Genomic DNA, 15,027 nt, shown 5'->3' with positions numbered 1-15,027 from the left:
GAACATTATCAAAATATTATTGCTGTTGTGCTGCTGAGATGTCTTCCTGATAGTAGTCAACATTTGCCAAATAATTTGACTGGATATTTCTTCTCTGATGGTGGATAGCCATGACAGCTACAGGCTTCTGGCTTCTTGTGAGGAGGTTCCAAGGAGAATGAACATTGCTAGACCACATTTGTCAACATCATATGGCTACTGGCATTATGGTTTGGGATGTGATTAGGTGCACAACAGAATCATTTCTGGTAATTTGGACAGTGGCCATTGCATGTCCGTGTTAAGGCTGGCAGCTGGGGCCCATCTTCAGCATCTATATAACATTATGTTTAAACAAGGTAAAGCAAGGTCCATGTTTCCCTGACTTATTGTAATACAAAGGGAATTCAACTGTTGTCATGGCTGGCGTGTTCTCCAGATCTCTCACCTAGTGAAAACTTCAGGTAATAAATTCCCAGAAGACTGGCATGCCACCACTCACCAGCCACTAAAATTGATGAATTTTGGCACAGAGCTAAGCAGGATGGAATAACGTACCTATCTCTCTCATCCTAGCTCAACTTGGGTTGATGACCAGAAGATTTAGAGCTGTTGTTGCTGCCAGAGGTGGCACCATGTGTACACCCAAACCAACTAAAAGTTTAGCAATTTATTCTTCATAATGTACTGTATATCCACAGTAAACTTCTTTTATTTGTTATCCTTCTTGGTGTCACAATTTTGAAGGCCAGCAGTGAATATACACTAGTCGACATAAAAAGTAAAGTACCAAGAATACATTGTTGGATATTAGTGTTACTTTGTACAATACTCACCATGGATGGGTATGTAAATGGTGAGAATTGCAATGCTCTGTGACTGGTGGCACAGCCACCAGAGTGCATTAGTTGTTTTTGTGTTATCAGTCCTGATAGGATACTTAAGGGGTGTGAACAGCATCAGGTGTTGAGTTGAGTGATCACTATGAAGGACATGTAGAAGTCATGTGTTCATGTGAGACAGCATTATCAGCACCTTACAGAGTGGGAAAGGGGCCTCATTGGACGTCTCCATTCGTACAGTTGGTTGAATCGTGAAATATCCAGATTTGTTTAGCATTTAGATGTGACAGAAGTCCCATATTTCAATGCCTAGGAATTGCATACTCATTGTCAAGCTTCCAGCCAATCACATCAGGCCACCAAAAAGGAGAATTGCCATATTATGCACCAAGCACATCCTAACTCATTGCCATCTGTGTTTGCCATCTGGGAACACGTAATTGACTCCCTGCAACATTCTGTGTCATCCCACACCATTGGTCAGAGACTAGTAGCATGCAGACCAGGGAATCACTGTCCTATGTGTTGGCTGCCAGGACACAAACACCTGTTTGAATTGGTGCCATAACTGCCGTTGAATGGCATTACATTGTCTTCAGCAATACATCACAATTCTCTACTGACCCGGATGACCATCATTGCTGAGTATAGTGGTGACCTGGGGAGAGGTTCCATTGTTGTGGGAAGGCACAACAGTGGTACTCCTGGTGTCTTGGTGTGCACAGACATAGGGATATGACTTCAGGTCATAGCTGGGAATTATGATGACACAATGGCACGTCAAAGACATCCTGCATCCCTGTGTGTTACCTCTCGTGTGACAGTACTGTGGCACCATTTTCAACAGGACAATGCTTGTCCACACTTGGGATGAGTCTATACGAACTGTCTGCATAGTGTTAAGGTACTCTTGTGGCCAGCAAGATCCCAGATCTTTCCCCAATGAACACGTGTGGAATCAGCCTGGGGGTCAACTCCTTTCCAGTCCAGTATATCAAGGACCATTTACAACAGCTGTGTACCAGCAAGCCTCAGGAGAGGATACAGTGGCTTAATGACACCCCTCTCAACTGAAACAGTGTGTGCATCCAGGCCACACGTTGTGTAATACATCATACTCATAAGTGAACTGATACTGTCACATTCTTTGCAAATTTGACTTGATTTTGTAATTACTGTTATAACATGAAGTTTTATTTTGTTTCCTCTTCCCTTATGGGTGCTTCACTTTTTAGTCAGGCAGTGTTTTTATAAAATCATGCACTTAACTTATGGGAACAATTTCTTAACAGAGGAGATGGAGTTTGATGCAATCACACTAGACTCATTACGAGCTGAGAAAGTCTACCAGAAGTCTGCACGACGGCAGCAGAAGGAGCTGGAGGCATTGCATAGGCGGCAGCACCGGGACAGCCTCGCTGCCCAGAGTGAACAGTGTGCTGCCATTGAGGAGGTCACAAAGGGCCGCAGGTGAGTTGCATACCAGTCTACATATACATACAAACTCTGCAGACCACCATGAAAATGCATCGCACAGAGTACATCTCATTTTGATGGGTGTTAGAGATTCTTCCTGTTCCATTCACATACACTCCTGGAAATGGAAAAAAGAACACATTGACACCGATGTGTCAGACCCACCATACTTGCTCAGGACACTGCGAGAGGGCTGTACAAGCAATGATCACACGCACGGCACAGCGGACACACCAGGAACTGCGGTGTTGGCCGTCGAATGGCGCTAGCTGCGCAGCATTTGTGCACCGCCGCCGTCAGTGTCAGCCAGTTTGCCGTGGCATACGGAGCTCCATCGCAGTCTTTAACACTGGTAGCTTGCCGCGACAGCGTGGACGTGAACCGTATGTGCAGTTGACGCACTTTGAGCGAGGGCGTATAGTGGGCATGCGGGAGGCCGGGTGGACGTACTGCCGAATTGCTCAACACGTGGGGCGTGAGGCCTCCACAGTACATCGATGTTGTCGCCAGTAGTCGGCGGAAGGTGCACGTGCCCGTCAACCTGGGACCGGACCGCAGCGACGCACGGATGCACGTCAAGACCGTAGGATCCTACGCAGTGCCGTAGGGGACCACACCGCCACTTCCCAGCAAATTAGGGACACTGTTGCTCCTGGGGTATCGGCGAGGACCATTCGCAACCGTCTCCATGAAGCTGGGCTACGGTCCCGCACACCGTTAGGCCGTCTTCCGCTCACGCCCCAACATCGTGCAGCCCGCCTCCAGTGGTGTCGCGACAGGCGTGAACGGAGGGACGAATGGAGACGTGTCGTCTTCAGCGATGAGAGTCGCTTCTGCCTTGGTGCCAATGATGGTCGTATGCGAGTTTGGCGCCGTGCAGGTGAGCGCCACAATCAGGACTGCATACGACCAAGGCATACAGGGCCAACACCCGGCATCATGGTGTGGGGAGCGATCTCCTACACTGGCCATACACCACTGGTGATCGTCGAGGGGACACTGAATAGTGCACGGTACATCCAAACCGTCATCGAACCCATCGTTCTACCATTCCTAGACCGGCAAGGGAACTTGCTGTTCCAACAGGACAATGCACGTCCGCATGTATCCCGTGCCACCCAATGTGCTCTAGAAGGTGTAAGTCAACTACCCTGGCCAGCAAGATCTCCGGATCTGTCCCCCATTGAGCATGTTTGGGACTGGATGAAGCGTCGTCTCACGCGGTCTGCACGTCCAGCACGAACGCTGGTACAACTGAGACGCCAGGTGGAAATGGCATGGCAAGCCGTTCCACAGGACTACATCCAGCATCTCTACGATCGTCTCCATGGGAGAATAGCAGCCTGCATTGCTGCGAAAGGTGGATATACACTGTACTAGTGCAGACATTGTGCATGCTCTGTTGCCTGTGTCTATGTGCCTGTGGTTCTGTCAGTGTGATCATGTGATGTATCTGCCCCCAGGAATGTGTCAATAAAGTTTCCCCTTCCTGGGACAATGAATTCACGGTGTTCTTATTTCAATTTCCAGGAGTGTATGAAATGTGCAAAGTATGACTACTTAAATTCCTCTTCGTATACTACAGTTAACCTGATTTTGCCTTGTGGTCCTTAGCAAAATGTTTGAGGTTATAATACATTCCTAGATTCCTCACATAATAATTTGTAAGTTGGCTTTTACAGGATAACTGCCATGTATCTTAAAGGGTTTGCCAGATCAGTTTTTTCAGCATAGATTATTTTGAAATTTCCCTTCCAATCCCAGTTTGTACAAGATTCATTGTCACAGCTTTTTTCACCATACCTGCGGCAATGCTACTCATTGCTGTTCTGTCCCTGTCTTGTTGTTTGTGTATTCTAAAAGAAAAATAAACATCCCCCTTCACTAAAAAGTGATGTGATCTACAGGATGGTCCTCTTTGCACTCAAACATACTTCAAACCATCTGATACAGGTGTTTTTCTTTGTCGTAATATTGTCAGTTTCTGACTGCAAGTTTACTGTGGGCTGAGTCCAAGTACGTATGTGTAAGATTAAAACAGTGTACCAGACTGGAAGTTGAACTTGGATCCTTTGCATTTTGTGGGCAAGTGCTCTAGCAACTGATCCTACCAAGTGTGACTCGTGATCCATTCTCACAGATTTACTTTTGGCAGCTTCCAAACTTCATTTGTCTTTCTTCCAGTTGCGCCAGTTTTGCAAGCTATACAGGAGAAATTCTGTGAATTTGGAAGTAAATCTGTGAGGGTGGGTCATGAGTCATGCTTGGCTGGCTTGAGTGGTGAAGTGCTAGCCTGCAAAATGCAAAGGGCCCAGGTTTGAGCCCCAGTCTTGGACAAAGTTTTAATTTGACAGGAAGTTTCAAATCTTTGCACACTCTACTGCAAAATGAAAATTCATTTTGGATATTTGCTATTTTATGTGCAGAGAAAACCATTCTAAGATTTTTAAGTCAAACTGGTGACTCACATCTATTAATCAGACTACATTATCATTTACTGTGTCCTTCACAAAAGGTCCAGCTGTTTCGTTTTCCCTCTTTCTACCAATACAACCACCAAAATCGTCCGTGAGTACGACATCATTATAAAACAAGGGTGCCTGTCTATCAAAAAACTCTTCTTTTTCTGCATATGCTGTTGCATCTGTTGGTGCGTACATACCAGTTATATAAACATTTTACACTCCTATAAATCTTATCAACTTGCAGGGGCATTTCATGAGCAACCTCACAACTATAAGCATTCTTTATGAACTTAGCGTACAGAGCTGTGGACACTACAGCATTTGCTTTTTATCCTTACTGACTCCATTAAAAATGTATGTAACCCCCTTCTTTCAATTACCTCTTCTCTTTTTGCATTCCACTAAAAACCACAATACCCATCTTATATTCTCTTTCTTCTATGCATTTGAAGACTTCATGATGCCGTATACTGATGCCTCATATGTTCCATAAACCTTGTAATAATTTTCCACATCTACACATACATAGATACTCTGCTGACTGCAGTGAAATGCATGGAAGTGAACTTAGCATGGTGCCTTGTGTTAGGGGTCATTACCATTCCACTCATGTGTGCAGTGCAGGAATAATGATCACTTAAAAACTTCTTTGAGCACTGTAATTGGTCTAATCCTGTCTCCACAGTCCATGCAGGAGTGATATGCACGGGGTAAGCCTGTTCCTAGGTTTCTCATTTGAAGCTGCTCTTTGAAACTTTGTTAGTCTTATTTGGTACTGTAGGTTGGCTTGCATGAGTGTTTAGTAAGCAATCTCCTTTATAAACTGATTACATTTCCCTAGAGCCCACCAATGAGCTCAAGTCTACGACCTGATGTAGCTGTGTCTGAGCCTATGTGATCATATCTTTTAATAGCTGTTTCACCTACAGTAAGGCTCAAAAGTATTTTGACAACATAAAATTCGTTATTATTTCTCTTAAAATAAAATGCTATTGGACAGTGTCTTGAGTATAGTGAAGAGCAGTATAACTATGACTATTTGAAGGTGTCAGATTGTGACTCACTTGTTTACACTTTGTGCTACTGGATGAATCTGACCTTCAGTGAGCTGAAAAGTATTTTGACATGCAATTTGATCCATGAATTCATGGCTGTTACTTGCTTCTTAGTTCTAATTTATACTGATATTTACTTACAGTGATTATTTCAATAATCCAAAATGTAAGGAACATTCCAATGGCTTTAGAAACGCCATGGTAAATGCACTAAAGCAAGGACTGAAACAAACCAAAGTTGCTCATATTTTTAAAGTGTCTAATCAGCTCATTAGTACATGGAAAAAATGGTATAATAAACAAAAGACTGTCAAAAATAAGCCTCGCAGTGGACATCTAAAAAAAGGTCTCCTGAAGTTGATCATATCATTAAAAAGTTATCAACAAGTGATGTTCACAAGTCAGCTCTAATAATACAAGAGAACTGAAAGAAAAATATAACATCAACATTTGCATTTCCACTGTCAAATGATGCTTGAAACTCTTTGGAGTATATGGACAAAAACTAATGAAAAAGCCTTCAGTATCTACGAAAAACAGGAAGGCCCGACTTGTGTTAATAAAATAAGAGCAAACTTCATTTAATGTCATCTGATGGTATCAAATGTTTTCAACATCATGTAAATAGACGATATGACGTTTGGTACCAGAGTCCCATGGTCAAATATGGAGGTGGCATTGTGATGGTTTGGAGATGTTTTTCACGCTCTGGAGTTGGACCGTTAGTTCGAATTAAAGGTAATATGGATCCGTTTGTGTATGAAAAAGTATTGAAGACTCAAATACTACCATACACTAAACACCACACACCAGCTGGATGGTATTTTCAACAAGATAACCATCATAAGCACATGTCCAAGCATATTAGTAATTTTTCAAAATGCAAAAAAATCAAGGTTTCAGAGAGGCCAAGTCAAAGTCTGGATCTGAATCCTATAGAATATCAGAAGGAGGAGTTGGACTGCAGTATAAGAATAAAAAATTATTCAAGCAAAGATGCTTTTTTTGAAGCTCTCAAAAATGAGTAGGATAAAATTCTGATTGATCGATTCCAAAAGCTGGTCGACTCAGTGCTGGCAAGGTGTGAAGCTGTCATAAAAGCCAAGAGATATCCCACTAAATATTGATTTTCTTATTACAGTAGATGATAATTAATTGATGAAAATGCTTTTTTCAACAGTGTCAAAATACTTTTGTTCCACCATTGTCCCCATAACACTATTACACTCAATTATGTTGTAAACAATGGCTACTTTTTCACTATTCTGTAGAACACTGAATATCCATCAATGAAATAAATTACTGATTTCCATGTTTCATATTTGTTTTTAATTAATCCAATTAATATGTTTGTCAAAATACTTTTGAGCACTACTGCAGGTACTTAATATTGCAAATACAGGATACCTCTGTTTTCCTTTTATGACATGCACAATTTTACATTTCTGAACATTTGCGTCATTGGCAAAAATGTATATCTGCAAGGTAATTATGATATTACATGAAGAACAAGAGTCCCATCACAGTGCCCTATGACATGCATGAAGTTACTTCTACATCTGTTGATGAGTCTCCAGCCATGATAACTTGCTGCAGCCTTCCTAACAAGTAATCTCCACTTCTATAATAAATTTTACTTGATGCTCCATATGATGAAGATTTGGTCAGAAAGCATTTTCAGAATGAGATGTTCACTCTGCAGCGGAGTGTGCGCTGATATGAAACTTCCTGGCAGATTAAAACTGTGTGCCCGACCGAGACTCGAACTCGGGACCCTTGCCTTTCGCGGGCAAGTGCTCTACCAACTGAGCTACCGAAGCATGACTCACGCCCGGTACTCACAGATTTACTTCTGCCAGTACCTCGTCTCCTACCTTCCAAACTTTACAGAAGCTCTCCTGCGAACCTTGCAGAACTAGCACTCCTGAAAGAAAGGAAATTGCGGAGACATGGCTTAGCCACAGCCTGGGGGATGTTTCCAGAATGAGATTTTCACTCTGCAGCAGAGTGTGCGCTGATATGAAACTTCCTGGCAGATTAAAACTGTGTGCCCGACCGAGACTCGAACTCGGGACCCTTGCCTTTCGCGGGCAAGTGCTCAACCAACTGAGCTACCGAAACACGACTCACGCCCGGTACTCACAGCTTTACTTCTGCCAGTACCTCGTCTCCTACCTTCCAAACTTCCAGTAAGCATTTTGTGTGGTACTATTTCAAATGCTTTTCAGAAGTCAGTAAAAAATGCATGTATCCGATTACCCTGATCCATTGATTGCTAGATGTCATGTGAGAAAAGTAGAAATAGGATTTCACATGATGGATGTTTTTGGAATACATACTGATTAGCATGGAGGAGGTCATTCTGTTAGATATACACCATTATTCAGCTTTCAATATACTCTAAGATTATGCAACAGATGGATGTAATAGAAATGAATGATGAATTGAAGAAATGTATGATGAAATAAAAGAAATTATTCAGATTGTGAAGGGAGACGAAAATTTAATAGTCATGGGTGACTGGAATTCGAGTGTAGGAAAAGGCAGAGAAGGAAACATAGTAGGTGAATATGGATTGGGGGACAGAAATGAAAGAGGAAGCCGCCTGGTAGAATTTTGCACAGAGCACAACATAATCATAACTAACACTTGGTTCAAGAATCATGAAAGAAGGTTGTATACATGGAAGAACCCTGGAGATACTAGAAGGTATCAGATAGATTATATAATGGTAAAACAGAGATTTAGGAACCAGGTTTTAAATTGTAAGACATTTCCAGGGTCAGATGTGGACTCTGAACACAATCTATTGGTTATGACCTGTAGATTAAAACTGAAGAAACTGCAAAAAGGTGGGAATTTAAGGAGATGGGACCTGGATAAACTAAAAGAACCGGAGGAGATTAAGGGAGAGCATAAGGGAGCAATTGACAGGAATGGGGGAAATAAATACAGTAGAAGAAGAATGGGTAGCTCTGAGGGATGAAGTAGTGAAGGCAGCAGAGGATCAAGTAGGTAAAAAGACGAGGGCTAGTAGAAATCCTTGGGTAACAGAAGAAATATTGAATTTAATTGATGAAAGGAGAAAATATAAAAATGCAGTAAGTGAAACAGGCAAAAAGGAATACAAACGTCTCAAAAATGAGATCGACAGGAAGTGCAAAATGGCTAAGCAGGGATGGCTAGAGGACAAATGTAAGGATGTAGAGGCCTATCTCACTAGGGGTAAGATAGATACTGCCTACAGGAAAATTAAAGAGACCTTTGGAGATAAGAGAACGACTTGTATGAATATCAAGAGCTCAGATGGAAATCCGCTTCTAAGCAAACAAGGGAAAGCAGAAAGGTGGAAGGAGTATATAGAGGGTCTATACAAGGGCGATGTGCTTGAGGACAATATTATGGAAATGGAAGAGGATGTAGATGAAGATGAAATGGGAGATACGATACTGCGTGAAGAGTTTGACAGAGCACTGAAAGACCTGAGTCGAAATAAGGCCCCCGGAGTAGACAATATTCCATTGGAACTACTGACGGCCGTGGGAGAGCCAGTTCTGACAAAACTCTACCATCTGGTGAGCAAGATGTATGAAACAGGCGAAATACCCTCAGACTTCAAGAAGAATATAATAATTCCAATCCCAAAGAAAGCAGGTGTTGACAGATGTGAAAATTACCGAACTATCAGCTTAATAAGTCACAGCTGCAAAATACTAACACGAATTCTTTACAGACGAATGCAAAAACTAGTAGAAGCCAACCTCGGGGAAGATCAGTTTGGATTCCGTAGAAACACTGGAACACGTGAGGCAATACTGACCTTACGACTTATCTTAGAAGAAAGATTAAGGAAAGGCAAACCTACGTTTCTAGCATTTGTAGACTTAGAGAAAGCTTTTGACAATGTTGACTGGAATACTCTCTTTAAAATTCTAAAGGTGGCAGGGGTAAAATACAGGGAGCGAAAGGCTATTTACAATTTGTACAGAAACCGGATGGCAGTTATAAGAGTCGAGGGACATGAAAGGGAAGCAGTGGTTGGGAAGGGAGTAAGACAGGGTTGTAGCCTCTCCCCGATGTTGTTCAATCTGTATATTGAGCAAGCAGTAAAGGAAACAAAAGAAAAATTCGGAGTAGGTATTAAAATTCATGGAGAAGAAATAAAAACTTTGAGGTTCGCCGATGACATTGTAATTCTGTCAGAGACAGCAAAGGACTTGGAAGAGCAGTTGAATGGAATGGACAGTGTCTTGAAAGGAGGATATAAGATGAACATCAACAAAAGCAAAACAAGGATAATGGAATGTAGTCTAATTAAGTCGGTGATGCTGAGGGAATTAGATTAGGAAATGAGGCACTTAAAGTAGTAAAGGAGTTTTGCTATTTGGGGAGCAAAATAACTGATGATGGTCGAAGTAGAGAGGATATAAAATGTAGGCTGGCAATGGCAAGGAAAGCGTTTCTGAAGAAGAGAAATTTGTTAACATCCAGTATTGATTTAAGTGTCAGGAAGTCATTTCTGAAAGTATTCGTATGGAGTGTAGCCATGTATGGAAGTGAAACATGGACGATAAATAGTTTGGACAAGAAGAGAATAGAAGCTTTCGAAATGTGGTGCTACAGAAGAATGCTGAAGATTAGATGGGTAGATCACATAACTAATGAGGAAGTATTGAATAGGATTGGGGAGAAGAGAAGTTTGTGGCACAACTTGACCAGAAGAAGGGATCGGTTGGTAGGACATGTTCTGAGGCATCAAGGGATCACCAATTTAGTATTGGAGGGCAGCGTGGAGGGTAAAAATCGTAGAGGGAGACCAAGAGATGAATACACTAAGCAGATTCAGAAGGATGTAGGTTGCAGTAGGTACTGGGGGATGAAAAAGCTTGCACAGGATAGAGTAGCATGGAGAGCTGCATCAAACCAGTCTCAGGACTGAAGACCACAACAACAACAGGATGTAATAGATTTTGTAACAGATTTTGTCTGGTAGTTTTGTGGATCACTTTTGCTACTTTCCTTGTTAATGGGGATGACATGTGCTTTTCTTCAACCACAGGGTTTTGGTTATTATAGACAGATGTGACCCATGCTTCGTTACAACAACTGCTTTCTCATTATATGAATTTATGATGTATTATGCTTAAAATGGGAGCTAACTCTGCTGCAAAATATATATAGAATCTAACAAGGATTCAGTCAGGCCTCAGAACCTCATTCAATTCTATGGATTTTAGGTGCTTCTCAATGTCACTGACACAAATATCGATATCACTCAACTTTACAGTGCTGTGGGAAATAAAATGGAGCAGTTTATATGTATCTCTCTCAGTAAAGGAACATTGGAAATGAAGTTCAGTATTTTTTATTTGTCTACCATTAGTTACATTTCTTGTGCTCTCCATGAGTGTTTGGATGCTAACTTTGAGGACACTGAGTCCTTTCTTATATTGACCCGAATTTCTTTGGGTTGGAGAGAGATAAGATTCTGCCACAGGGAGAAAAAATAAGTTATAGCAAGAGGGTAGATGAGAATTGCAAGAGAGACAAAGGTAGCTGCAGTACAAGGCAGATAGTGCCAGGTGGCTTAAAGCCATCCACCATGGAGCAGGAACAATACACAAGAGAGTGAAAATTGGAAGAGGCTCTCTACAGGCAGACACGCAAGGCAGCCACATGGCCTCTCTCCCACACCTTCTAATTGGCTATTCAAAGAATGCTGGGCTATGTTACATCTTAGTACAGGCTTTGTACTGTCCTTGGACTTCACAGAAATAAGTCAGCACTTGTATAGCAGCATGTATAAATGGCTAGAACAACTGTGCACTGAATGTAAGATCTTAAGGTGAAATGAAAAGATAATGCAGTGTATTGATTTGTATGAGCTAGCATTGTGACTGGCAACTGGAGTTGTGCAGTATGCATGTCTTAATTTAAATGTGAACTGTTTCCAGAAAGACAGTGTCTCCTCCAATGACTTTTATACCATAATCCTGTCTCAGGACTGTATCAAATTCTTGAGGCACTAATGAAGGAATACTGCTTTGATTCAGTTGCTAGTACTTTTGGAAAACGCTTGAAATCACTAAAAATCCAAATGGCCCAAAGGTCCAACATTATTCTTGTCACAGCCTACAAAAAATTGTACTGTTAACTGTGAAATACCACAGTTGCTTTCTGCAGAGAAAGTATACCAGTTATTGGAAGAGAACAGAGATTGCTCTTTCAGAAGAGAACACAGATTGCACTTTGATTAAAAGAACAGAAGAATGATGCATAGAAATACAACAGTATAATACTCATCTCTGTCCATGATAAAAAATGTAAGTCTCCTATAGTATTGTAGGCTGGGATTCCCTATAAAAGCGCAGCTGTATGATGAGTTGGAAAAGTTAGTTTTATTAAGACCAGATGGACACTTTGTTGTATTAAAATGCAGCTGTTCCATGTATGTGACTGATGAACACATGCAGGGCACAATGCTGGTTGTTAGTCATTACTGATGATGATATGATGATGATAGATAGAGAGGGGGGCAGGTGAAATACAGTGCTGTCTCCACCCACTGAGAATATCTTTGAGCTTCATGTTCTCATAGTAACAGCAGTGATAGTAACAACAGTGTAGGAAAAGATAAATTGCTACTTACTGCCATTGGCAATGTGGCTGTTTCTCGTGGACAGTGCAGTATATTAGTGAGTGTAAATGCGATTAAACTTAAAAAGTATGTTACTGGGCTCTTTCAGTATAATTATTTTATGTAAAATTACTGTTTAGAAAGTTCTATAGAGATGACAGGATACCATTAAATCAGTTTAAAAGTTTACATAATAAAGTTATGGAAAAATCAGCTATACTAAATTATTTGAACTTTGTATAGGACCATGTAAAATGTTAGGAATCAAAATACGTATGTAATTAAAATGAAATTCAAAGTTATTCTGAAGTAATTTTTACAGAACATGTTATGTTAATTTTTATGTAGAAAATACACTTATACCAAAACTGTGCCTATGTCAATCATATTTGTGTATTTTTTAATGTCTAATGCTGTATCTTGAATTCAAAGAAATAGTATCATAGCAATTATGAGATTTTATCGAATAAATTAATAAAAGATGGAACTACTCCTACATACTACACAAACCAGGTCAGAACGCCGTTGCACAAGCAACAAAAGGAGCATGCCAAATTTAAAAGAATGCAAAATCCTCGTGATTGGTGAAGTTTTATAAAAGCTCAAAATTTAGCATTGACTTCAATGCAAGCTGCTTTTAATACTTTTCGCAGTGAAACTGTCTCAAAATTGGTAGAAAATCCAAAGAGATTCTGGACATATGTAAAGCATCAAGAGCAAAACACAGTCAATACCTCCCCTGTGCAATAGTGACGGTAATGATACTGATGACACTGCCACTAAAGTGGAGCCGTGGTTTTCTGAAATGTCTTCACCAATGAAATGAAGTAAACATTCCAGAATTCAAATCAAGAAGAGATGCCAACTTGAATAACTTAGAAGTAGATATCCTCAGTGTAGCAAAGCAACTCAAATCATTAATGAATGCAAGCCTTCTGGTCCAGATTGTGTATCAGTTAGGTTCCTTTCAGAATATACTGATGTAATAGCTCAATACTTAGCCAGCATATACAAGTGGTCACTCAACAAAGGAGCCACACCTGAAGACTGGGAAGTTTGACAGGTCTCGCCAATATTCAGGAAAGGAAAAAAGGAGTAAGCTGCTGAATTACAGACTCTTATCAGTGATGTCAACTTGCATTAGGATTTTGGAAGATATACTGTGCTTGAACATTATGAATTACATTGAACAAAATGATGTGTTGATACATAGCATGGGTTCAGAAAATATCACTTGCATGCAACATAACAAAAATACTTCTTTATTCTCATGAAGTAATGAGTGCTATCAGTAGGGGATTGCAAATGGATTCCATATTTTTAGATTTCTAGAAGACTTCTGATTCTGTTCCTCACTAGTGGCTCCTAATCAAATTGCATGCCTGTGGAGCATCATCTGTTGTGTGAGTGAATTCATGATTTTCTTTCAGAAATGTTACAGTTCATAGTGATTGACAGGAAGCCATTGAGAGAAACAGAAGTGATATTTTGCATTCCCCAAGTAAGTGTTGCAGGTCCTCTGCAGTTTCTCTTTTTTGCAAATGATTTAGGAGACAATCTGAGCAGCCCTCTTGACTTGTTTGCTGATGATGCTGTCATTTACTGTTTAGTAAAATCATCCAAAGACTGAAACCAGCTGCAAAAGGATTTAGTCAAGATATCTACATACATCAAAAAAGTTTTGCATTATCTCGGTTCCAAGAGTTCCGGAACCTGTATAGAGAATTGGAATAGAGATCAACATAAACATCATTTCCACCCTTTTTACTGCTCATGAAAACCATACATTGCATGTTGTTCCACGATACAGCAAGACCTTCAGAGTTGGTGGTCCAGATTTCTGTACACACCGGTACCTTTAATACCCAGTAGCACATCCTCTTGCTTTGACAGATGCCTGTATTCGTCATGGCATACTATCCAGAAGTTCGTCAAGGCAATGTTGGTCCAGATTGTCCCACTCCTCAACGGAGATTCAGCTTATATTGGTGGGTCACATTGTCCATAAACAGCCCTTTTCAATCTATCCCAGGCATGTTTGATAGGGTTCATGTCTGGAGAACATGCTGGCCACTCTGGTCAATCGATGTTGTTATTCTGAAGGAAGTCATTCACAAGATGTGCACTATGGGGGCACGAAGATGGGGGCATGAAGACGAATGCTTTGCCAATATGCTGCCGATATGGTTGCACTATCGCTCGGAGGATGGTATTCATGTATCGTACAGCCGTCACGGTGCTTTCCATGACCACCAGTGGCATATGTTGGCCCCACAGAATGCCACCCCAAAACAGCAGGGAAACTCCACCTTGCTGCACTCATTGGACAGTGTGTCTAAGGCGTTCAGCCTGACCGGGTTGGCTCCAAACACGTCTCTGACGATTGTCTGGTTGAAAGCGTATGTGACACTCATAGATGAAGAGAACAGGATGCCAATCCTGAGCGGTCCATTCGGCATGTTGTTGGGCCCATCTGTACCATGCTGCATGGTGTCATGGTTGCAAAGTGGACCTTGCCATGGTCGTATGGAGTGAGGTTACGCATCTTCAGCGTACTGCAGATGGTTTGAGTC

The 15,027-nt window shown here is 41.2% G+C and overlaps 1 protein-coding gene across 3 annotated transcripts in view; it reads left to right on the top strand.

Moving 5' to 3' along the window:
• The window catches only part of LOC126412277 (1-phosphatidylinositol 4,5-bisphosphate phosphodiesterase-like), a 613,130-nt gene that overhangs the window by 521,174 nt on the left and 76,929 nt on the right, over positions 1–15,027 (top strand). For all 3 annotated transcript variants that reach the window (XM_050081785.1, XM_050081786.1, XM_050081784.1), the window contains exon 19: positions 2,114–2,291. In XM_050081785.1, the coding sequence (XP_049937742.1) occupies positions 2,114–2,291 (178 nt within the window). The remainder of the gene's footprint in view (positions 1–2,113; positions 2,292–15,027) is intronic.

The sequence above is a fragment of the Schistocerca serialis genome, chromosome 7, assembly GCF_023864345.2.
Source record: "Schistocerca serialis cubense isolate TAMUIC-IGC-003099 chromosome 7, iqSchSeri2.2, whole genome shotgun sequence".
Classification (NCBI taxonomy): domain Eukaryota; kingdom Metazoa; phylum Arthropoda; class Insecta; order Orthoptera; family Acrididae; genus Schistocerca; species Schistocerca serialis.
This window is presented reverse-complemented; position numbering and strand designations above follow the sequence as displayed.